Genomic DNA, 26188 nt, shown 5'->3' on the forward strand with positions numbered 1-26188 from the left:
GTTGTAAGTACTAAAGTGTACTCGGTTATGCTACGGATGTCACAATTGCCCCCATTGCCCAACTCAATTGAATTCGGTTTCACCTAGGGATAAAAAAACTCAAAACCGAACAAATCAAATCAATTAAATCATTCACCGAACCAATGGGGATCCTAAGTGCTGCCCCGTTAACGCTTGATAGAGAGGAAAGAGATGTATCACCTCAAACCAACCCATCACACTTTTTTTTTTCTTTTATTTATTTATTTAATTATATCACAACTAACTTGTTAAAAATGAGTTAATACATTGTCAGCATCAACAGTACACTTGTTTCTTTTATTTTAATTTTCTTGAGATGTCAACACAATTTGCCAATTTGGGGTTTACTTGAAGCCTCTTGGGTTTCCTTTTGTAGGCCAGATTCCATATGTAATTTAATAGTGAGCCAGAAGCTCTTATCTTTTGATTCTTTCTTCCAATCTTTTGGTAATAATTTCTGAAAGTGTTCAATGGTCTTATTATTTAATGAAATATTATGAGATATAAAGGCCCTATTTATAGTATTATTACCATAACTATCCACTAGTTACTCTAAGAAGATCATTTACAATCAAACGTAATCACTAAAAAAATACAAGAAAATTTTATTGTTGGTATATACCATCTGTGAAAAATGTTTTTAGATAATAGGATTTGAACCTAATACCTCTGTGAAAATGTTTTGACAACTAATCTAGAAATATGTTGGTGTCACAGTTATGTGTTTGGATTGCTAAAGTTAATACTACCTTAAAACAATCTCTTCATAGTTTTGTTTCTATACTCTTTTAAATAGACTTTGTTTTGATTAAATATAATACAGTATTCAATTTTATTAGTTTTTAAGTACAGTTTAGCCATTAGTTGATTTATCATTTTATCTTATTCTTTAACTGCATTCTTGAATTTTTTTATACATAAGGGTTTTAAAAAGAAAAGATAAAAAAAAATTTTCTTGTTTCATTCTTGAGTTTTTTATTAAAAGAAAAAAAGAGAATGGAAAGAACAGTTAAGCCTTTTTTCCTCCAAAACTTTCCTGCCAAATATGACCGGATTGTGAAGGAAAAGTTTATTTATTACTAATTTACCCATTTTTTCCTTCCTATTTAACTCAAGAATGAGGGCATAATTGTGAAGTTACAAATTTTTTTCTTATATTTTCCTTACTATCTAACTCAAGAATGTAATTAACACTGTCTTTTCTTTTCTTTTCTTTTATTTTAACTTGAGAACGCCTTTAAGTATATAATTTATTTTCTTCTCTTATCCAATCTTATCATTTTTTTTCCTTATATTTTAAACCCGAGAATACAGTGTAAATTGTCAAAATCAGGCTGGTAAAAGCCTCCTTGAATAAGTTGGGCCATAAAGAAATTACTGTTTTAATAAATAACCGAAAAAGCATGGTTGTAAAAATCACGCCTAGGCGCCGAGTACTCAATGAGTAATCCCCGCCTACACCGAGTTCTCGGTGAGCCATCCCCGAGTACTCTCTGATTAAGGCCGAGTACTCCTAACTCCCCAGCCAGTCACTTAGGATCCGCCTAACGACTTTTGCAACCTTGCCTAAAAGTACTTATATATTTAAGCCTGCTAGGCCCAAAACTTTATGTTATAGACAATTAGACATAGTAATAGTACTAAGTACTAACATTTATCAAACTAGTTAGGTGTTTGTGAACAGCTATGTCATCAAAATCTGTTTAACTATTTATTATGGTGTTATTTGATTTTTGTAACCGATTCAATCGGTTTGACCAATGAACTACCGAAAACTGAACTAGCAAGACGCTAGAACAAGCAAACAAAGCCAAGACCAACCAAGGCAAACGTTAACAAAAATTTAAAATTACACCAACGAGTTTCAACTAAAGAATTAAGCATGGATCAGGTTTTGACCAAAAGTAAGCCTAAGGCCTTAATCTCTTGGAAAATGAAACTCACGGTCGCCTTCTTGAAATTGTGGAACACATGATTTCTTGCTTTCCAAATAGCCAAGCAGGTTACTACCAATATCGAGTGCACCATCCTTTTAATGTTGCGAGTCCCTTACACAAACTCGTAAAATCCATCGTTGAAGAGTAACACGAGTAGGCAGCTTATCCAAATTCGCCCTTTAGTGAAAAAAAAAATTAATATTTTCGTGAGGTGGTTATTCCTATTAGCCGTTTCTAGTATAGAACAATTACTTATTTATTTAATTTTTTCTAAAACATAGGTTCACGTTCCAACACTCCTATTATACTATATATATGTGTCTATGTATAAGTTATACGTTTAGCTCTTGTATGGTCACCATCATCATTACCACGCTACAACTAAAAAGCCTAAGCCCATAAATATTATTTAGATGGAAAACTATAATAAAAATATATCATTTTAATGAATAAAATGTATGTTTAACCTAAGTTTACATAGTTCGTCGCAACGCGGATAATAAATTAATAATCCTAGTTATGATTAAAGAAAACTTAAGTTAGAAACGAACTAGTCTACTATTATAATAAACAAAAATATGGTTCAACCACATATCCCTTAATTAGTCTAATATTTTGCTAAGTGGCACCCCGATATTTTCATCTTTAATTCTTAATGAATTTTATTAAAATAAATCATTTAAAACCTTGCATAACTTGTCCATTTATCACATCAATGCACAAAAATTCTAACATGTTTTCCCCAAATATTTAATTTTAACAAAAATAAATTTTTCTTAATGATATCCTTTTACAATATATTTTTTAAAAATTTTAATATAACACTTCATTGTTTTTTACAATTTAATGACTTATACAAAATAATAGTTTTGATAATTTCATATTAAAAAAGTGAATGCTATAAATTTTACGGTTAATCTTATTTTTAATTTATACTATAAACTACACTTAACACTTTAATTTAGAAAACTATTCATGATTTTTAAAATTTTTCACGTTTTAACTATAATTATAAGTTCTATTAAATTCCAAAAATAGTAGTGGTGGTGGTCATAATAATAATAACAACAACACGCTCAAAAGCTTAGAAATTTTTATATAATCTTACTATCCTATGTTTTTTTTTTATTAAAATTGGTTTATTTAGCATAAAAAAAGAGCAAATGTTAACAACGGTAATTTTCATTGTCAGCCATGTGGTATTGCATACTCATATGCATCAAATCTAGATAAATACATTTTAGAAAAAAAAATAAATATGCAATATGACCAAAATATTTAACGGCAGCTGTTATCCAAAACCTATAATAGTTTCATACTTTCATGTTGTTCGGGATGTTTTGTTGCTTTGAAAAATGAAACTGGGTATTATATTTAAGATAATGTTTTTTATGTTTTAAAATAATTTTTCAGTTTTGTGGACTAGCAGTATTTTAAACTTTTAGTATTTGGTGTTTTGCTTTTATATATATATATATATATATATATATATATATTTGAATGTTAAACATAAATATTAATTTATATTACTTTATAATATAATATATTTATTTAAACTTTGTTTATTGTTTATTTAGGTATTTGTATGAGTTGTATCAATCTTTTTTTTAAACGGTATTCTTCTTAAAAATATAAATCCTATATTAAATTAATATTATTGCTATAAATGATTTATGTTTTTAGTAACAATTGTGTATTATTACTAAGAAAAATTAATTAAATAAATTTTAAGCATTATACACAAGGAAAGTTTTTATAGATGTATGTCGCATCTTATAAATTAAAATTAGAGATGAAGTCAATCTTCTAATATTTTCATGAAAAGGGTAACTACAAATGTTGTATATGAAGAAATTTTTAGATATTATTGAAAATTTACCATTTAATTTCATTCATCTAATACCAAATTAATATAAGTATTTCACATTGTTTTAATCCTTTTGTTAATATAGTTTACCTAACCCGTGTTTACACGGGTAGTTAAATAATGAATCAAGACCACACGGGTAGTTAAATAATGAATCAAGACCAGTTCAATGTCAAAGACCACAAACATACATGAATACATTAACTACACATATACTGATGATATACATGGCACGTTTAATATATATAATAAATATTTAATATAGTGTTGTTATCAACAATTTGGTGATTTTTATACAAATAAATAGTCATGAAGGTGGGCTATATAACCTGATAAAGCGAAACATAAAAGCGTTATGATTAGCCACCTTTATTGAATAATATCACTTCCATTAATTCTTTTTATTATTATTTTCATCACCTCCTTAGGCATATTCTTCATAACATGTAACACGTGAAATACATATTATTAGTTTTACTTAAGACAAGTACTGGTTGAGCACCAATTATATAAATCGAATCGTTAATTAGTTATTTAAACTATTCTCCAACAACAACAAAAAGACATAAATACATAAACCAAATTCCCATTGATAATATTTCTCAAGTTAGCGTTTTACGAATGACGTCAACATCATGAAAGCGATAGAATTGTTCTAACAAAACAGTATAGAGTGACTGAAAAACAAAACGACACATCTTTAGTAAATGAAATATTATTAAAAATATATTCATGATGGAAATAATTTTCATATGGTAGATTTTTTGAAAAAAAAAAGTATATGGAAATTTATAAAAGTTTTATGAAACATTTATAAAAAAATGTTTATGATCATCTTTAATCATTCACAATGCCTTGTATTTTTATTTCTTGAAGACTTTTGCTTGGCTGTGCTTGAAGTCTGTATATGTTAAAAAGATGCCAGTATCTTTATGTGCCAATTTTACGATTTTAAATATATTAGTGAGGGTTAGGTTCAAATAAGAAGTTTGATTTTCCTAAGAAGGTTAGGAAGAAAGACATTTTAGTCTAACACTTTAATTTCAAAACCCACTTACTTTAATCTCAAAACCCACTTAAATTAATTTCAAAAACCCACTTACATAAAATCCAATTACATCTTCACTCATCTCCTACAACCACCGCCACTCCACCGCCCACCGCCACCACAACCATCACCCACCGCCACCACCTCGCCGGAAAAGTCCGAAAAACACAATGGAAAAATACAGTATGAAAAAAACACAATGATAAAAACACAGTAAAAAACACAATTGTATGACACAATGGAAAAAACACAATGAAAAATATTATTGTATAACACAATTTTGTAAAACACAATTCGGTAAAACACAATTTGTAAAAAACCCGCTATTTTTTTTTTATTTTTATATTACAATATGGTACTCATATAAAAGATAAAAAGACACTCGTTATTATGGTGAATTTGTTTTTCAATAAAAAGGTCATAAAAAAAAGTTATGGGCATTTAAAAATGATGGGGGAATTTGGCATGTGGAGAGAGAAAGTCAACAAATATGTTATTCCTTTTATACCATTCCCCTTATGTTCACACTTGATTTCCCCATAAACTAATCTCAACCATCCATGTTTAAAATCAATGAAGAAGATCACTTCTTATCCTTCCTACAAAAAGTATACTTCATATTATAACCTAACCCATATTAGTGATACGTAAAGACAACTAAAAGTAACTTTAACTAATTATTCTGTCAATGTTAAAAATATTTCAAAATCGATTTTTCTTCTTCATTTTACTTTCTTTTTTTTTCTTTTACTTTTATCACATTTAGTTCACATAAAAAACAGTTATTGTATTTTAACAATCCTAACTTTCACATGTTACTAGAGATTAATCCCGACTCAGGACATATTTACAAACACTCTCAACTTTGAATGTATTTTTCTTCAGTAGTCATAACTAAAAATTAACCTCATTAGCTTTTTGATAACGTGAAAATATGTATGAGATACGTTCAAAGTTGAGAATGTCTGTAAACTATTTTTGAATTTGGGTTAATCTTGGGCAATATGTGAAAGCTGGGGATATTAAAATCCCATAACCAAAAAAGGAGAAGAACAAATTACAAATAAACCTTTGATCTCGTCTAAGCTTGATCTTGGCTCATTTTACTTAAAAGAGTTCGGGGTCATAAATAGATTAGTGACGATATTCAAACTCGGCTTTATTGATGGATCAAGCACATTACGGGCTGGATCTCCGTTTTGCTTGTCAAATTGATGTAAATTTGTCAATTACGATGGAATATTGTTAATACTGACCCATTGAAAATAATATATTTAATGACTTTATTGAAAATAATATATTTAATGAGTTTGGTCAAATAGGTTGGTTAAAAAAGTCAATAATTCATTTTCTTTTATAAAATTTTGACATCCATCACAAATTCTATCACACCATTTTTCCCGCAATTGGACAGACTTTTTGATGTCCTAGATTCACACCATTGTTTCTACTCTAGAACATCAATTTGTACACCTTAATACCAAAATATGAAGATATCATGCAAGTGAAATGATGATATTTCTTATGCGTTAAATTAGGTGGTATTGGGTTAACATTGGAAGGAGCTGATGGGGCGACGTTATAGTCGATGGTTGACGTGGTGGGGGTTAATGATTTCCGGTGTTGATCCACAACATTTAAGTGATAATTTACACGGCATCAAAACAGTTTAAAATTAATATTTTTTTTAGGATGAAAGAAACATAATTAAAATTGAAACGTTTTAACAATGTATAAATAATGTTTTAGAGTTTATAGATCATATCCTTGAGATTTTATGGAGTAACATGAAGACTTTGATATTTTTGTCACAGAAACGTAATAAAAATCACAAATGAGTAATTTTTAAGAACTACGAGATACTCGATGCTTGGCCGGTAATAAGTAATCATAATACACACCGAATGTAAGAAAGATGAATAACATGTCATATCTTTGATGGCCTTGATTTATTTTTATATTTTTAAGTTTTTTTTATAGCTATGCATACAATGATTTTTTATACAATAAAAACAACAATACCAACGCACTAGTTTTCCAAACACATGGACACATATACGAAATGCTCACCAAGATATGACTTGATACTTTATAATAATAATTGAATAAGCTTATGCTTACTAAAAGACAACTTTATCGACTTTTATAATTACCTATAATTGAGTTACCGCATCTTTAATAATTGCCATCGAACCACGTAAATTCTCACGTATTGTTTTAATTTGTAGCTCATATTAGTTTTAACAAGTGATATCCGCGTATTTCAGTCTAGATCGAACCACGTAAATTCTCGTATTTTTTACTTTTCTGTAATTTATTTGTGAAATATAATATCATCTTTATCATTACTTATATATATATATTAACATTCCTATATTTATATTCCTATACTTTTTGTATGTGTGTTGCTAAAACTATTCTTTTACATTTTACATTTAAAATTTATATCCTCCTGTTCATCACATCATCTCTCTCTCTCTCTTGAAAGGCAAACTTAAAATAAAAATCATATTCAGAAAGAAAAACCTAACTGGGACAAAACAAAAATTACATGCTAAGTAACGGGTTTTGAGCCACGCCACCCAGTTCAAATAAAACTTACAATTACGAGATGATAACCACAAATACGAAATTGAAACAATCAAATCAAATAAAGTGTCTCTGTTATCATTGGGTTGACCAAAAATAATCTCATTCCGAACTCTCCAAATAGTCCACCATGTCGTATATATAATCACCTCAATAACATCTTTTTTCTTTTTCATTCATCCTGTAGAATCCAACCATTATAAAATACTTGTAGGCCCTTTATCCCCTGGAAGAGGACACATCCAACCAACGACCGATAGCATTCCAAATCTTTGAAGCAAGGTGACACCCTCCAAAAATGTGATCCAAAACTTCCACCGAATTCAAACAAATTGGGCATAATATTGAAGGAATATCAAAACCTTTTACGACTTAAATTAAATCTAGTCGAGAGACGATCTAGAAGCAGGTGCCAAATCATGATGTTAACCTTCCTTGGCACGAATTTATTCCATCTCGTAGGGATGGTACCCTCTGGCAGCTCCTGACGATCCAAGTAAGATCTGACTCCTTTAACCGAGAACGTGTCATCAGAATTCAAGTCCCAAATCTATTTATCATCTGAATCACTCAAAGAAACTGAATCTAGAAGAGATATCAACTCCTCGAACTGAGTGTCCTCCACCCCACCCCTAGGACGCCTTTTCCAGTTCCACACCCAAACTGAATTAAACAATTTCTCTTTTACTAAACAATTTTTGTTCACCTCCAAATTAAAAAGTCTAGGAAATCGTGAACATAAGCTAGAATCTCCAATCCACACATCTTTCCAAAACAAAGTCTCACTTCCGTTTCCTACTTTTTTTCTTATAACCGAAGCAGGAATTAAGTCTTCATCATTTAGTTTATTAATCGAATTCACTATACGATACCAAATCCCATTCCCTTTGATTGCACGTGACATGCCATCTTGATTTAGTTTTGACCCATAAATAGGTTTAAGGACCTTCACCCACATAGAATTAGGATTATTAACAAACCTCCACTTCTATTTATATAATAACGCCAAGTTAAAATTCTTCAAACTGCCTATACCCAAACCACCTTTAGCTTTGTCAGCCAAAATAAACTCCCATCTAACCCAAGAAATTTTCCGACTCTCATCATCTCCCCCCCCCCCCAAAGAATCTAGCACGTAAAGATTCAAGTTTCTTCTTCACTCCAGTAGGCATCAAAAACATCGACAAGTAGTAAATACCCAACGAACCAAGAATAGAAGATATAAGGGTCGATCTTCCCCCTACGGACAGAAGTTTTGCTTTCCACTTAGAAAGCTTTTTATTTAATTTGTCGATAATCCCATTCCAACTCTGAATATTTCCCATTTTCGCACCCACCGGGATACCGAGATACATAAAAGGAATTTCCTCTGGTATGCATCCAACAATATCCGCAAAATACCTAACTTTCTTTTGAACCACCCCCACTCCAAAAAAGTTAGGTAGCGTTTGGTATGCAGGAATGACAGTAGGAATAAAATGATTCATTACATGGGAATGAAAAAAGTGGTGTTTGGTTGCTCAATGGAATGGAATCATCCATTACACATGGAATCCCATTCCATCAAAACCATTCCTTCCCACCCTCTTTCTTTTTTTTCATTCCATTCCTACTTCACCCTATTTTTTCAACAACACTACCATCTAACAACCACCACCACCACTACCATTGGTAAATCCACCAACTCCGCCGACACCACCACCGCCGCTGCCACTGTCGCCACCGCCACCACCATTTTCGTCGCCAGAGCTACCACCGTCACCATTGTAAGTTGTTTTTTTTTTGGTTAAAAAGTATTTTAAGATATGAGTGTTTTTATTATTTCTATTTTATTTCTACAATTTTTTGGATTCCAAACAACGAAAATTAATAATTGATTTCATTCCTATAGGTTAACCAAACAAGACAAAGAAATGGTAATGATCCATTTCATTCTCTTGTCCATTCCATTCCTTCTCCTATTCCATTCCCCCTTCATTGCATTACCTCCAACCAAACATACCCATAGATTTATGAATGTTTAGCTTTAATCAGAAGCCAAATAAAATCAATTTAGAGCCACCCACATCATATCTCTTAGTCATCTAAAATATTTGAAGTGACAAAACTTCTATTTATAGAAATGCATTAAAACTAATATTGTATGCAAAAACTAACAAGTACGCCTTTTTCTTGATAACGTCCAAACCTAGGGAAAAAAAGAAAAAACTACATTGGATTTTCCTTCCATATTATTTTTAAACGAAAAAAGTTGGTGGTTCTCTTGTTACATATGTTGACCCACCAACTTGTAAATTAAACAGGTCGACTCACTAACTTGTTTATGATCTATTTAACCCTTATTTACAAGCCACTGGCTCGATTAACATGTTTAAAACATGATTGTTACCCGTGGTTAGGTAATATGTTAAAATTTGAACGAGTCACTTTCATGTTTGAGCAATTCAATCCGTCACCTGTTGACTAATCAGCACACAATTAACATCCCTATCAGCATTTGTGCATGTTCATCTCCATAGCGATCACTATTGTACAAACCACCACCTTTTGCCCTCATTTTCATCATTTCTATGTAGATCTTCATCTTTAAATGAATTTGATATAAAGAAAGATGCAAAACATAAACCATAAAAAGACATCGACAATAATAAATCAAAGTAAACGACAAATAGAAAATAGGAACACAACAAACCAAAACAAATTGACCCTGTCCAAACAAAAAAAGGTTGATGTATTTATTCAATTATTTTGGGATATTATTGTCTATTCGGTAAGGCTGGATGGGGCGTTACCCGTGTAATCATCACAACCCGAGTGTCACATCTTCATATTTGCAACCGGAACCCGCTCTCATTGGTTGCGGTGTTTCCACCTACCAACATATACCTCTCTCTCTCTCTCCACACACAACCCCAACTCTCTATCTATTCTTCACTGCTCGTGCCACCAGCGGCGGTGTTCACTGGCCTCATATAAGACCCAGACATGAGAAACTAAGCTTTGTGGACAAGTAACACTTTGGAAAACATATACTTTAATCTTACTTCGACTAATATTTGTTTTTCTAAAGGTTACATAACACTTAAATATTCATTTTAATATGCATCAAAATTTAATGAAACAACATACATTTTGTATGAGATGAAAAATGTAGACACAATTGATACATACTTTGCCAAATTAACATCAAACCTTCATCCAAATAGTAACATAAAACTCCATATCAACAACTTAAAGCTAGTATAGAACATAACCCTCCAGTTCAACAACCTCGGTCCGGGACATAACTTAATACTCTAGATCAACAATTTTAAGTCGGTAAAAAACATAACACTCTGGACCAACAACCTTGATTCAGAACATAACACTTTGGATCAACAACCTTGATCCGATACATAAAATAATGCTTCGAATCAACAACCTTGACATGGTATGGTACACAATGCTCCGAACTAGTCACCCTGATTTGGCACATAACACGTATATCATGACTAGGCAGAACTATTGTTCATTATGTACCAAAATTTTATTATATTACCTGATCGAACCATACTCTGATTAATCAATGTTAGGAGAAGGGTAACACATTTACTAGTTAAGGGGTAATGAGTACTCACATATAATGCCCTAACTACCACAACTCGTAACACTATAATTAATTCGATATAACAACCGCATTTGTCACATTGAATTCACTCATTACTACTCTCAAACAACACACCCTTACTCTCATGCCCACGCTTGGTCATGAGAAACAACCCATCCTATTTCGACGCTAACAACGTTTCTTTCACTTACATGCTAATGTTGCCATAGTTCGTATCGCGGTGTCTTTGAGCTTGTAGGACCATGGCCGTCTCTAGGGGAGTAAAATCAAGCTATAGCTTTAAGCCTCCACTTGAATAAGACCTCCAATTTCAGCCAAAGTTAGACAAAAAACATGCTAACGATGAAAATTATACCAAAGTTAGAACAAAAACATACTAAACAATGAAAATGACCCTTAAATTATTTGAAAAAACCAACATATTCGTGGTTAGTTGTTTTGCTATGTAACAATAAAATTTGAACAAGGCCTCAAATTTTTGTTTTGTTTTGTTTTGTTTTAGGTCTCCAAAAGCCCCGTGTAGGACCCACTTATTTAAGCTTGAACACTTATGTATTAGTGTTCCTACTTTGAGCCTAGCTTTCTTACATCTACCTTCCAACTTAACTCATTCTTAACCAAACATACTTTCTTGGATTGGAGTCCATGAGGCTTTACCCTCTTAAAATAGTCTTTTATTTGTGCCTTGCATCTTGCTTCTTCGTTGTTGCAATGGCAAAAAGTTTTTCTAGCAAGGCTACTTAAGCTGGATGTTCGCGTCGTTTTTTTGTTAATTTTGTTGCATTCGAGCTTCGATGCATGTAATCCATTTTCCGTTGTTGTGACCGTCTTAAATGAGAAAATTAAGGCTGAATCATGTTCGCCATGATAGCTTTTGTCGTGATTATTGGTGCACATTAGACAATTTAACGATGGAAACAACCATTTATTTCCATGTCTTAAAAAGTTAACCTTCCAAAAATTTACTACATATTAGCTAAAATTTAAATCCAAGAAATCTTTTGTTAAGCTTTCACAAGTTTAAAAAGTTAATGATATATACATAAAATCACAAACTTATGTACCAATAAGGATTCCCTCACTTTCACTTTTCTTTAAAAAATAAATAATTTATAAGTTTACACTTTCTATTTCGGGAGTAGGCCACCTACTATTAACAATGTCATAAGTTTTAAGAACAATAGATAAGCTAAAAAGAGAATAAGTTCAAAAAAATTAAAATAATAATAATAATAATAATACGAAATCTAGATTAATCCAATAAATTAGACTTGCATCTCTTCATCAATATTCATGAATCCACTATCTCATACTTTATATTAATTATTATTATTAAAAAGGTTACATTTACTAAAGACAACATTAATCAATCAACTTTTGCAATACCTATACTTATCCACACTTTAATTAACGAAAACGCATCTTTGCAACCTTTTTTTTACATCATCAAATTTGGCCTACCATTCTTCTCACTCAACTTAACAACTAAAGTTAAAAACTTAACTATTAATTAATGCAATTTATACCTTCTGTAGTACATATAATCTGATTTCTATATTATTATTATTATTTTAAAATTAAGTGAATCAAATAAAAGCATATATGAAATATATGAATCTTGATTGCTATTGATTACTATTTAGTGATTTTTTTTCCAATTAACTTGAAGTAGGATGTGATATTGAAATATATCATTTCATTAAATAATAACAAAATTTCATAGTTCTTCGATTTAAATCAAACTGAAGAAAAAAGTATCACTAGATAGTAATTAAAATTCATATATTTTCATTTGTCTCCTTAATATAAAAGAATCACACAATATTGAACACATTTAATAAAAGTTGATCAGTGATTTTAGAGAAAAACAAAAATTTTAAAGAACGCAACAAGACACTTAAAAAACTTAGTTGAATCAGCGTGAATCTCGCCTGCATTTCAACGTCTCATTGTCTTGTTCTTTGCCATCATCATTCATTCTCATAGCGACCACAAACAAACAACCATCTTTCTTCGTCAACTTCATCACTTATATTGAGATGATCATTTTGATCGAATCGGATATTATAAAAATAGCAAAACATAACATATAAGCAGTTACACATATACCGAAAATAATAAAAACATCAAAGTTGAAGACGAGGGGAAAAACAAACCAAAAAAGACCGATGCAAAAAGAATTTGGATACAAATATTTCACCAAAAAATTGGAGAACTTAAATATCCCCCCCCCCCCCCCCCCCCCCAAAAAAAAAAAAAGTCTTTAGTTGATGAATATTCTCTATAAAGTAGTTTATCACAATTTAGATTAATTCTATTAACATAACAAAGTTCTTTTACGGTGTAAAGCATATAAAGACCTTCTGCGTCATAATTACACATGATGTAACTAATTACACAACATATATAATAAGAACGGTCAAACCAACCCTCATCTAAAAAGTATAGCAACGGGCGGACAAAACAACATATACACTAATACACCAGACAACCTTATAAGTTTTTTTTATTTTATTTTGTATGATAAACTAAAAAAATAAAAGACAGTCATCATGTAATAAACCTTTTGGTACCTTTTGACTTTGATTAACAAAACTTGTTTATAACAAGTTTATAAGAGGACAGCACTTTGAAAAACGTATATTTTGATCTAAGATCGACTCGGTCCACTAAAACATGTGTTTTTTTTTAAATACAAATACTCTTAAATAGTGATTTTATAATACAAAAATCGTTACTAGAAAATTCATCATCATGGACAACTCAACATCCTCAAGAGGACAGACAAACCAAAATGTAAATTAAAAATATCTTTTTATTAATATTAATATTCATCGGTGATCATTTACAAAAAAATGGCAATATATCATACATTTATTTTCAAAATAAAAGAGATCATCGATGCATGAGGCCGACACTAGTATGCAAGTAATATCCGATTGATGGTTTTGCTTGGATTGGTAGGAATTCGGCTGCTCCAAATGTTAACTTGGGTGAAAATGATGGTTTTGATGGATTTTCATCGACATATTACCGATTACTACCAGTTTCATCGATGAATTTTCATCGTATGTATTACCGTTGGAAGCCCTTTGTTTTTAGTGAATTAAATAAAACTTCATTTATTTATCTGCTCTAAACAATATTTTTCAATCCAAAACAAATACTACATTTGACTTTCATCTATTCGAAATGTCTTTTTATCATTAACAAACCATTATCAATCTCATAAATGTTTTCATATTATAACTTAAAAAGGTAGTTGAACCAATAATACCAAAATCATACCATAAGTGTATAGTATAACTTTTGTACATTGATTTTAGAAACATTACAGTCAGAAAAAACTGTCAGCTTATAGCTTGAATCGTTGTTTGTTGTATTTCAAATTTCTTTTTAATTTTTTCAGCCTCATATCCCAAACCTATTACGTCAAAGAAAATTAATTAGAAAAGGACAGTACTATCGAACACCCACAGTTCGACTTGTATAAAGTCATACGATTCATATAACTTTTTTATACTTGGTATCATACAAAGGTGTCGCCAAGCTTTTATACAAGTTGTTTGACTCTACACGAGTCATATATCCACGACTTGTATATCCATGACTCGTATAAAAGCAAAGTTATTTATGACCATACAAGGTTCTCCCCGGTTCACGCGACGAATATTATTTTTAGACGATAAAATATTTTGACAATTATTTGATGCAATATAAGACTGCAAATTATTTAATACAACACGAGATTCCATCAATTATTTAACTCGACACAATATTTCACTGGCCGTTTAAACCGCCGTATAGGGGATTGGGGCCATATGAGTTTCGTGACCCTATATGACTCGTATCTGTGGGACCATATGTCCGGATATTAGAGAAGACGTGTGTGAAACATTAGAATTAGAAACAGAAAAAGAAATCCTTAGTTAGATCTAAGGAATAATATTCCTATGACCCAGTTAGTAGTGTACACAAACAAATATAAATGGTCAATAGTGGAAAGTCTCTTATCTATAATCTATATCTATCTACTGTTTATAAGTTGATGTCCCTTTTATAAAGATTTAAATTAAATAAAGTGTACTGTCTGTTTCTGTTTGTTGTTGATGTATCTTTTTAAATGAAATGAAACGAAATGAAATGATTTTAAGTGTCTCCCTCACTATCAATATTATTATATTTATATTCTTCCTTACTTCCGTTGCCGGAATATTATTATTATCCGTCCGGTATCCGCCATTTTTACCGTCAGGCGCACATGCATCTGCCTGCGTGACTTGAATCTCTTAAATCATATACAGTTTTCTAGAAGAATAACACGTTAATATAGTCTTCGTCTTTGCTATTATTATTATTATTATTATTATTTAAATAATAATAAATATCATTTATTGAAGGTTTGTTGTTTTGAATTAAATACTCATCGTACTAAGCAATAACTCTCTCTCTCTCTCTCTAGAAATATTAACAAGCCCTAATTGACTGACTCTTCGGCGTATAAATCGTGGTGTAATGAGTAACAAGCGAGTGAAGTGAAAGCTAGCTGCTACAGTAGCTTCAGGTAACAGATCTCTGTTTGTTTACTGTTGTTGATTCAGTTATAACTTATAAGTTAGTTGTTGATTGACTTCATATACTTGTTGTGGATTATTTGTTGATTCAGTTATACAACTTGTATTAGAACTTGAATTCTGTTTCATTTCATTTTAGGAGACAACAGATCTCAGCTCATTGTTGCTGATTCACCTGTGTGTGTGTGCACGGTTTGGTTCGGTTCGGTTTGGTTATTAGCCTTAGTTGAATTAACCGATTGGTTTTCAGTTAATCGGTTCGGTTTGGTTCAGTTATTAGCTTCAACTGAACTAACCAATCGGTTTTCGGTTAGTCGGTTCGGTTAATTCGGTTAATTTTGTTGGTTTTCGGTTTGGTTTGGTTTGGTTTGGTTCGGTTATTAGCCACAACTGAACTAACCAATCGGTTTTCGGTTAATCGGTTCGGTTCGTTCGGTTAAGTTGTCGGTTTTCGGTTTGGCTCAGTTCGGTTATTAGCCGCAACTGAACTAACCAGTTGGTTTTCGGTTTATTCGGTTCATTTGTTGGTTTTCGGTTTGGTTTGGTTTGGTTCGGTTAGGTTATTAGCCTCAAGCCCTCAACCGAACTAACCGATCGATTTTTGGTTCAGTTTATTCGGTTAAATTTTCGGTTTTCAGTGCAGTTCGGTTAATAATCAAATCAAACTTAAGCTAAAATTTTTCTTAGAAATACATGAAATGGATGTATAAAACATGAAATACTCATAGGGAGGTATATAAACTAGAAATATATGAAAATTTGAATGGTTTAGTTCTGTTGGTTACTTGATTTCGGTTAACCAAGGGTAAATAAAAACTGATAACGTATTTTCGGTTAATACGGTTTCAGTAAACTTTGGTTTGGTTTCGGTTAACAGTTCGGTTATTGCTCACCGATTAGTCATTAATCGATTTCATACTTGTTGTAGATTATTTGTGCTTAGATGAATGGCTTTTGAATTGTTGTATTAGAAATTGAATGTTGCTTGATTTTTAGGTTTATGAGTTTGAATGGATGCTTATGATAAAACCTCAAAAGCAGGGGAGATAAGCATGACAGAGAACAAAAAGAACGAAGTGGTGGTGACGATCGATAGAGGTGTTGCCGAAACACCTCATCGAAAATCGGTCGATTTGCATCCAGAAAACCCAGTTTTCATGCCAAGCCCTAACCGGCCTCCTAAAATCCCCAATCCCGAAACGTTAACCAGGCGAAAAACCATGTCAAGATCAATTTACTCGAAGCCGAAGTCAAGGTTTGGTGAGCAGCCTGTGATTGACCACAACATGTTTGATGAAATGCTTGAACCAGCTGGCCAGACCTCAGCCTCACCTATAAGACCTGCATCGAATCGTGCATCACCTAGAACGACTGGAAACACTGCAGCTTCTCCAAATGGTACACCGTTGAAGGAGACCACACGAACTATCTCCATAACTCCAAAAACTCCGTTAATGGCGTCACCTGGAGGCGCGGGAGGAGCTGGTGAAGAGGACGAGGATGAAGAGATTTACAAGAAAGTGAGTATAAAAAAGAAACTTAAGTACAAGAAAGTGAAGATAAAGGTTTTATTCGAATGGATTGTGTTTTTTTTGCTTTTGGGTTGTCTAGTTTCGAGTTTGACAATTGACAAGTTGAAAGATTACAAAATTTGGAGCTTGAAGCTATGGAAATGGTTTGTGCTGTTAACCGTCATCATTTGTGGCATGCTGGTCACCAACTGGCTCATGCATTTCATCGTGTTGTTGATAGAATTAAACTTCCTGTTGAGAAAAAAAGTGTTATATTTCGTTCACGGGTTAAAGAAGAGCGTTCAAGTATGCATTTGGTTGATTCTGGTTCTTGTTACCTGGACATCATTGTTTAATACTTCAGATGTTGAAAGATCAAAAACCGCATCTCGGGTATTGGATTACATCACTTGGACTATTGTTTCGTTATTAGTCGGTGCAATACTATGGCTTTTAAAGACTTTGCTTCTTAAAATCTTGGCGACTTCGTTCCACGTCAGCAATTTCTTTGATAGAATTCAAGAATCAATCTTTTTGCAGTATGTTTTGTTAACCCTTTCGGGCCCGCCACTTATGGAATCATTACAAATGGTCGGGACGGCTGCTAGTAAAAGCCATTTGAGTTTGCAGGTTAAGAGACAGGGGAAAGAGACGAAAACAAAAGAGGTGATTGATGTAAGTAAATTACATCAGATTAAACGAGAGAAAGTGTCGGCTTGGACTATGAAAATGTTGGTTGATGTAATATCGAATTCTGGGCTTTCAACGTTCTCTGGTGAGCTTGAAGAAAGTGCTTATGATGGACCAAATGAATCAGCAGCAGATAAGGAAATTAATAATGAAATGGAAGCAATTGCTGCTGCTTATCATATTTTCAGAAATGTAGCTCAGCCTGGTTTCACGTAAGAATGTCTACTTTAAAAAACACGCGGCATTGATTCATTATTCATGATTTGTTAATAAATGTTGTATCTTTATGCTGTAGGTACATTGAAGATTTGGATCTAAGGAGATTCATGATCAAGGAAGAGGTAGATGTTGTGTTTCCATTGATTGATGTGGCTGAAAAAGGACAAATTGACCGAAAAACGTTAACAGAATGGGTGGTAAGATTCTTTTTATCTTATTCATATGATGTGAAAAGATATCCAGGATAAATATTTTGATCAAATTATAGATATTTATATATACAATTAGCAATGGTTATGATAGTGATTTACAAGCTCCCCAACACAAGGCATATCCTCAAAAGCTACTATTATTTTTAACACTATAATTATTTTAACACATTTTGTTTTGTCTCTTATAACTTTTAAAATCTAATAAACAAAATTCCAAATCCGGTGTTACATATGTTCTCTTAATCTATTTTTCAATTTAGATTTATTCAAACTGACAAAACTCTGAATGTACCATTGATATGTTTTTTTTTTTTTTTTTTGGTTTTCTTTATCGAAGTTTGGATATAATATTTTTTTTCAAAAATGACCTGGGTACACGCTCTCCAAGCACAAGCGTACAACTTCTCAAAGCTATTATTGTTTTCATATTATGATTACCTTTGGGCATACTTCGTTTTTTTCTTGTAACTTTTAAAATATAATGTTTTACGAAAATTTCGGATGCACCGTGATGATGCACTAATTTATTCGCATTTTGATGTAAATTTTATTCAAACCAAGTGATTGTTTTCATCATTTCATGTCACTTTGTTGCTTTATGCAGGTAAAAGTTTACAAAAGTCGTAAAGCTTTAGCACACGCGTTAAGTGACACCAAAACAGCAGTAAAACAACTTGACAAGCTTGTTACGGTTGTCTTGTTTGTTATAGTGTTAGTCGTGTGGCTTCTTTTGACTGAAATTGCTACCACGAAAGTGCTCGTTTTACTCTCGTCACAGCTCGTTGTGGCTGCTTTTATATTTGGAAACACTTGCAAGACAATTTTTGAAGCTATTGTGTTCGTTTTCATCATGCATCCGTTTGATGTTGGTGATCGTTGTGTCATTGATGGTGTTCAGGTACAAAATGGTCACTTTTTGTTATGTATGGTTTGCATTTGATTGATTAATGATCAACTAATTGTTATTTAACAGCTGATAGTTGAAGAGATGAATATATTAACAACGGTTTTCTTGAGATTTGATAACGAGAAGATATATTATCCCAATTCTGTTTTGTCAACAAAACCGATCAGCAATTTCTATAGAAGCCCCGACATGGGAGATAACGTGCATTTCTCTATCGATTTCGCTACACCAATTGAGAAAATCGGGCTCTTGAAAGACAAGATCAAAAAGTAAGTTTTATATTTGCATAACTATAATAATCTAACACGTTCTGCAAAAATTTAGGTAGGCATGTAAATGAAACGAACAGAGCGTGTTTCTGTTCATTCATTTAACTTTAACTGAACAAACGGTTGAACATGAAAGATTGAACGAACGAGGTTTTCTTGTTCATGTTCTATCGTTAAGAAAATGAATGTGTTTGTGTTTGTTTATGCGCGCGAACGGTTCACAAATGTAAACAAATGAACGGACACTACTGAGATAAAACCAAGTAAAAGTAAACGTGAACAACAATGTGTTGGCCTAAAAAGTTATTATAGCTAGACTAAGTTGGAATGGGCATAAAAATTTTAAATGAATATATTAACATCCATAAACGGATGAACTTAACCAAACGTAAACTAACAAACATAGAAGAATATTCATGAACATAAATGAACGAATGAGACATGTGTTGATGTTTGTTTGTTACTAAATAAACAAAAAAAAATTGTTCATGTTCGTTCGCTTATAATGTAAACACAATAAACAAACATCCTGCTGAACGGTTCATTGAACGTTCGGTTCATTTGCAGGCCTAAGTTTTAGGGCATGTAATGAAGGGTGTTGTTATTTATGATCAGGTATTTGGAGAAGAATCCTCAACTATGGCACCCGAATCACAGTGTTGTTATTAAGGAGATTGAAAATGTGAACAAGATAAATATCGCACTTTTTTTTAATCATACGATGAATTTTCAAGACTTCACTGAAAGGAATAAGCGAAGAAGTGAACTGGTTTTAGAGCTGAAGAAATTATTTGAAGAGTTGAAGATCAAATGCAATCTCCTTCCTCAAGACGTTCATCTGCATCGTCCAGAAACAACAACCGCGCCTGCCAAATAATCACACAATACAAGGTCGCATCTTTCTCGACACAAGTTTTGACTTTTGACCCGTTTATGTCTACTTTTAACTGAAGAAAATTATTTTGGCACTGATGTTGGTTTTTCGTATTCAGGATCTCGTGCACACAACATGATACAGCCTTATATGTTTAAGGAGGTTAGTAATGGCTTGAATCTTGCTTTTTTTTGTGGAGACAACTTAGACGCGTTACCTGGTTCTGTTCCATGATAGACCTTACATGAAGATGGTTTCCTTTTCTGAGTTGTGTTGCATTCGCTGGGTTTTCGATCCTGTAAAGTATATTATGGTATGTTGTACGACTCGAATTGTTTACTTGATTATTGTAACTCATGTGCCCATGAAACTTATGCTTAAGTGGTCTAGTTCTTGAAATACATATGTCCTTTAGAGTTATAGCTGATGGTTATGTCTACGGGTCAGATTACTGTCCATTTGTAATGTCGTCCAATTCAAAATAGAGTCATCGATGATGTTTCACAATGTGAGATCAGTCTCACTCTTTACCATCCAACAAGATGAAAATCAAGATCATGTAGTCAAGCCGAGTTCTTGGTGTGGCAAGGTGAGACAAGCGGGTCTAAGCGCTTAGGCGACGCTGTTGGGCTGAAGTTAATTGATTTTACATATTTAGGGCTAACATTTTTGGGCTGCACATCTGCATCATCTATTAGTTTCTTATAATAATAATACATAAATTCAGTATTATTCAAATAGAACAATTTAATCCATCCAATTATTAATAGATAGCTCAGTATCATTCAAAACCGACTGTTTTTGGTACAGGCTGTCTCAGTTCGGTTATGTATGTCAATTATTCGGTTATGGATCGATCTATGACAATAAAGTGTACCTTGTAATTTGGTAGGTTGTACAATTTACCCTTCGGTCTACATTCGACAGAACCCATGAAGCATACATTTATCGATGCTTTAATAAAAAAAAGCACAATATAATTTTGCCCATATGGCTTCCACTTTTCGTGTACTTGGTTCGATCAGTAAAAAATATTCTAAACTAGATTTTCTTTTCTACAAATGGCATAATGTTACACGCAACATAACATGCATAATACAAATAAAAGCCTGAATATTTCAAGACGATTGTTATAGTTCTCGACATACCTTCATGGAAACCTTTACTTGTCACCAAACATGCATATTTCTTGTGTGATAATTGGGTGTTAAAAATCTGAATGATACAAACAAACTAATGTTGAATGAGTTAGTGGAGATCGGCATAAAGGACATTCGGGCTTTTCGTTACACCATTCCATTATGCAATTCCTACACAAAACACAACTGTTGTTAGAGAGCGCATGAGAGATAACTTATTTATAATACACGACAATAATATTCTAAATCTTGAATATAATGATATACGAGATTGTATGAATTAAAAATAGACTGAAGATTTTCAACCTGTTTGACCAATTTCTCTTATGGTGAACTTCTTTTGATTGACTCAACCAAAAGCCCAAATCGACACACTTACATGTAAATGGGTTGAAAACTTGAAATTGCCAGCTCTTGAGAGTGATGTATAGGTTAACTTTATCATGACAAACGATCCAACAAAAACAACTAAAAGAATGAGGTTTTATGCTTCGTGGTGTTCGTGTTCGTTTATGTTTGTTCGTTAACAATATAAACGAACGGTTCATGAACGTAAAACGAATGAACATAGATGAACAACAATGTGTTGGGCCTAAAAAGTATTAAAACTAAACTATATTTCAACGGGCCTAAAACAATTAATGAAAATATTAATGAATGTAAACGAACGAACTTAAATAGACATAAGCTAACAAAGATAAATGAACGAACACAAACAGATCCAAATAAACGACCGCTCATGAACGTAAATTAATAAACGAGACGTGTTCATGTTCGTTCGTTTAACCAAATGAACTAAACTTTTTTTGGTTCATGTCCGTTCATTTATTAAATAAAAGAACTTCCCACCGAATGGTGAATGGTTCACTGTCGTTTACAGGCCTAATGATGTAGGAATATAGAGGCAATACCAGCAAAACACATGACCACAAGGAGTCGCGGTTGGATGCTGGCGGTTACTAAGGCAAAGTGTACATTTGCTAATCCCAATTGGCGTCGACTGCAAGAATATTAATATTTGCTAATCCCAATTAAACATCATTATTTTACATAACCGAATAAACGTGATCATAATAAGTCATGAACCACACCTCTGAAGTTGTCATGGAGTCTGATATCCCATAACCCTTGTCAGCGTCCCCGGTAATTAAATTTCCTTCTTCATTTAAAACAGGCAAACCGCGCCCTAAGAAAAATAAAAAAAAATAATAATTAAAAAAAACACATTAACTTAATCATCATAAAAATAATGTTGAGAAAATTAAGACCTGCTGAAGCTTGGTGAACCCTTAAGGATGAATGTTGAACCGACGCTGTGATGGATGCTAAGTTGCTACGCCGCAATCCTTCAGCCACAATAACACATAATTGAACTAATAAAAACATGCCCAATATTTGGTATCTGCATTATATTACATAAAAAAATTAATAATATCATTAAAACCATATGAAGTCATTTAGAATTAAGCATAGGTAAGAGAAAAACCTAGGCCTTTGATTCATTGGCTTTCCAATAAATACATAACGTATGCCTGCTGCACGCTTTGATATATGATAATATAGACCTGCAATATAATCAAATTGCTTGGTCATTATAACAAATTAATAATAATAAAAATAATATTAATAATAATAAAATGTACAGAATACTAACCTTCAAAATAGAAGAACATAAGATTAGCACGAAGAACCAGCTGCAGAAACTCACGAGCTAACGGAAGCACCTGTGTTTAAAAGAAAATTTATTTAACCACAGGCCAAAATATGGTTGTGACGTGTGATCAATTTTGAATGTAAAGTGACATACTGCGGGCCATCTTTGAACTGTGTGCAACCAAATTCTGCTAAAATTTTCTTTAAATCTTGAAAACCGTGAAACAGAAACTACTGGTGAAGGAGAAGAAGAGGATTGAATAGCAGATAACTGATCTTGGCTGCTTCCAGAAGTTTCAAAATCATCAGATAGTGACTCGGTCAATGCAATGCCACGAGAAGCAATTCTAGAGCTGCAAATTATATGGTTGATTAGAGTTTACTATTAAACATTAGCAATGTGATGGTTGCAACCCAAAAACATCACTAAAAGAAATTTAATTTGAACCTGACTCTTTCCGCAATGTAAGGAACTGCACTTTGGTAAACAATGAAAAGGGCACGCCTTGCTGGCGTTGGAGGAAGTCCGTATGATCCTGCAACCTATGAGCATAAACCTTAATCAATAGAGAAATTTGTATCTACGAGATGGCAAACTTAGCGAAACTGATATAGATATCATTTCAATTATATGTTCTTTTATCTATTAGATTTATATTTGTCAAATTAATTAACCAATAACTGAAAGATACAAGGATGTTTCCCTAAGTCATTAGACTTTGCAACCGACCACCTCTCCTTAATTTGAATGTGAAGTTAACTAAGCAAATAAAACAAATAAAAAAACAAATGAAATAAAGACTTTATGAGGATTAAAGAGCACTACATGGTGGATCATTTAGGTGAAAACATTAGCTGACTTAATTCCATTTCACGTTTGACCCTTAAACTAAACTCGCATAATACATTGAGCAGAAACTATAATATTGGCACCTGTGTGATATCACAGTATTCTTCTCCCAGTGTCTGCTGTCCTGCTCCTGTTGTTAAGATGTAATACATCATCTGCCCCAAAAGCTTCGTCTGCATAATAATACACCATCACAATTATGAAACTAATTTCAACGATACCCAAATATTTAAGTAATTTATTAACCCAAATATTTTACCCCAAATGTATAATAATCAGTTAATTATTAACTAACATATAAACTAGGCCCAAATTAATTACTTTTAGCCAACTATGTTTTTTGGCCCAAATTTTCAAGCCCGAACAACAAAACCGAAAAAACTGAAAGCGAAAGGTTTTTAAAAACTTAAACAAAGTTTTGGTTTTTAGTTTGGTTTTAGCCCAAAACCGATCTGACCTGACCCATGCACACTAGGGGTGCAAACGAGCCGAGCCGAGTCCGAGCTCGGCTCGTTTAACTTACACAGAGCTCGAGCTCGGCTCGTTTTGAGCTCTATTTTCAAAGCTCGAGCTCGGCTCGTGAGTAGATTTTCAAGCTCGGGCTCGGCTTGTTTACTATATATCAACTATTTTTTATATAATATATCAATCAATCAATCATACCTAGTGGAAAATCCCACCAATAGCAAAGCTATAAGTATGGTCTGGGGAGGGTGGGATGTAGGCACACCGTACCTCTATCCAATAGAATAGAGAGGTGGCTTCTAGAGAGACCAAAAAATAGTTATTAAGTTATTTTTATTTATTTTTTCATAAAATTATATATATTAATTAATAATTATTAAATATATATTTTAAAAAAGGGATTTTTACATATTTCCCCTTCCTAAACCTTTGAAATTACATATTTTCCCAAAATACAAGTTTTTAATGCAAAATGTACAATGTTTTTTAAGCATGGTTTGGGGAAATATGTAATTTCAATGTTTAGGAAGGGGAAATTTGTAAATGCCCCTTTAAAAAATTATATAAATGACGGATCGTTTAGGCTAGCGAGCCGGCTCGAGCTCGATAAGTGAAGCTCGGGCTCGAGCTCGTTTATTAAACGAGCTTACTTTTAGGCTCGAGCTCGGGCTCGATGAAGCTCGGCTCGATCGAGCTTTTTAATGAGCCGATCTCGAGTAGCTTGGCTCATTTGCACCCCTAGTGCACACCCCTATAGTCTTAGGAACAATGTGAACACCAATTGTTGCTTGTTTTCTGGATTCAAATGATTCTTAAGAACTTATGAAATCAAACTCTTTTGAAGAAGGTGTTTCATTTCATATACAGCAATACATAGATTAGTTCAACAATCAGATATGCAACATAATCAAACTCAATATGTTGATCTAAGGCCTACAACAAACTCAATAACAAATAACAGAATATACATAAACCCTAACTTAGCAGAAATGGAACAAACTAACCTCACTCTGGTAATATATAGCAGCTCTTGTACCTATATCAATTAAATAATAATAAGTATTTATGAAAACCTAAAGCCATAAATAAATTAATTATGAGATAAAATTGATACCAAATAAGTGGCGGAAGGCGTCACGGCAGGCTTCGTAGACGTACGAGGCGTACTGGTCGTCCTTCTGCGCCGCTCTCATTATCTCCGGCTGAGCCGCCAGAGGAAACCGCCGCCGGAGAGAATTGAATGTGCTGCCGGTGCCGGCTACTTCTCTGGCATCGGCACCGAAGATTCTCCGATTTCAATACCCATTTTTCATCAATCAAAGTCTGATTTTGTTATCTATCGCAATTTATTTATTTATATTTATAAGGGCTTACTCATAAAATATTAACAAGTTTTAAATTGTTTTAATTAGGTTATTGAAAAAATCTTTTGTTTCAATTGTAAAATATAATTTTAAAATTTCAAAAAATTTCAAAAAAAGAAAAAACAAAATCAAAAAATTACAATAAATTGTGAAAATTTAAAAAAATAGTAAAGTGCCAAAATCGTTTCAAGGTTTGTTCAAATATGCAAGTTTCGTCCAAATAATTTGATTTTTGCAACTGCACCATTGAGGTTTCTCATTTTTTGCCAATGTCGTCCAATCACTTGTTACTTTTTAACATTAAGTCAGGGTTATTTTGGTCTTTTTATCTATTAATTTATTCTATTGATTATTTTAATATCTAAAACTAAAAAAAATACTAATAAATACCA

At 32.5% G+C, this 26188-nt stretch overlaps 2 protein-coding genes across 2 annotated transcripts; one reads left to right on the forward strand and one right to left on the reverse strand.

Annotated features, from left to right (window-relative positions):
- The first annotated feature begins 16596 nt into the window (after window positions 1–16596).
- On the forward strand, window positions 16597–20647 carry LOC143604218 (mechanosensitive ion channel protein 10-like). Its single transcript, XM_077080767.1, has 5 exons — window positions 16597–18056; window positions 18140–18260; window positions 18880–19173; window positions 19249–19451; window positions 20067–20647. The coding sequence occupies exons 1-5, from the start codon at window positions 16654–16656 to the stop codon at window positions 20326–20328; spliced, it is 2283 nt and encodes a 760-aa protein (XP_076936882.1). The 5' UTR covers window positions 16597–16653; the 3' UTR covers window positions 20329–20647.
- A 770-nt stretch (window positions 20648–21417) lies between these two features.
- Window positions 21418–25672, reverse strand: LOC143604217 (peroxisome biogenesis factor 10-like). The gene is made up of 11 exons (XM_077080766.1): window positions 25547–25672; window positions 25437–25468; window positions 24051–24140; window positions 23566–23660; window positions 23272–23470; window positions 23119–23188; window positions 22951–23029; window positions 22733–22866; window positions 22556–22650; window positions 22376–22464; window positions 21418–21635 (listed from the first exon to the last, which is right to left on the reverse strand). The coding sequence occupies exons 1-11, from the start codon at window positions 25623–25625 to the stop codon at window positions 21533–21535; spliced, it is 1065 nt and encodes a 354-aa protein (XP_076936881.1). The 5' UTR covers window positions 25626–25672; the 3' UTR covers window positions 21418–21532.
- Window positions 25673–26188: the final 516 nt, after the last annotated feature.

The sequence above is a fragment of the Bidens hawaiensis genome, unplaced genomic scaffold, assembly GCF_021521415.1.
Source record: "Bidens hawaiensis isolate Kalapana, Puna unplaced genomic scaffold, B.hawaiensis_p1.1 tig00064350_1, whole genome shotgun sequence".
Taxonomy (NCBI): domain Eukaryota; kingdom Viridiplantae; phylum Streptophyta; class Magnoliopsida; order Asterales; family Asteraceae; genus Bidens; species Bidens hawaiensis.

Coding starts and splice junctions, on each gene's coding strand:
- LOC143604218 (XM_077080767.1), top strand. CDS start 16,654: ATGGATGCTTATGATAAAACCTCAAAAGCAGGGGAGATAAGCATGACA. Junction 18,057..18,139: donor GTAGCTCAGCCTGGTTTCAC/GTAAGAATGTCT, acceptor TTTATGCTGTAG/GTACATTGAAGATTTGGATC. Junction 19,174..19,248: donor GTGTCATTGATGGTGTTCAG/GTACAAAATGGT, acceptor GTTATTTAACAG/CTGATAGTTGAAGAGATGAA.
- LOC143604217 (XM_077080766.1), bottom strand. CDS start 25,625: ATGAGAGCGGCGCAGAAGGACGACCAGTACGCCTCGTACGTCTACGAA. Junction 25,469..25,546: donor CGCCTTCCGCCACTTATTTG/GTATCAATTTTA, acceptor TAATTGATATAG/GTACAAGAGCTGCTATATAT. Junction 22,867..22,950: donor CCAATGAATCAAAGGCCTAG/GTTTTTCTCTTA, acceptor AATATAATGCAG/ATACCAAATATTGGGCATGT.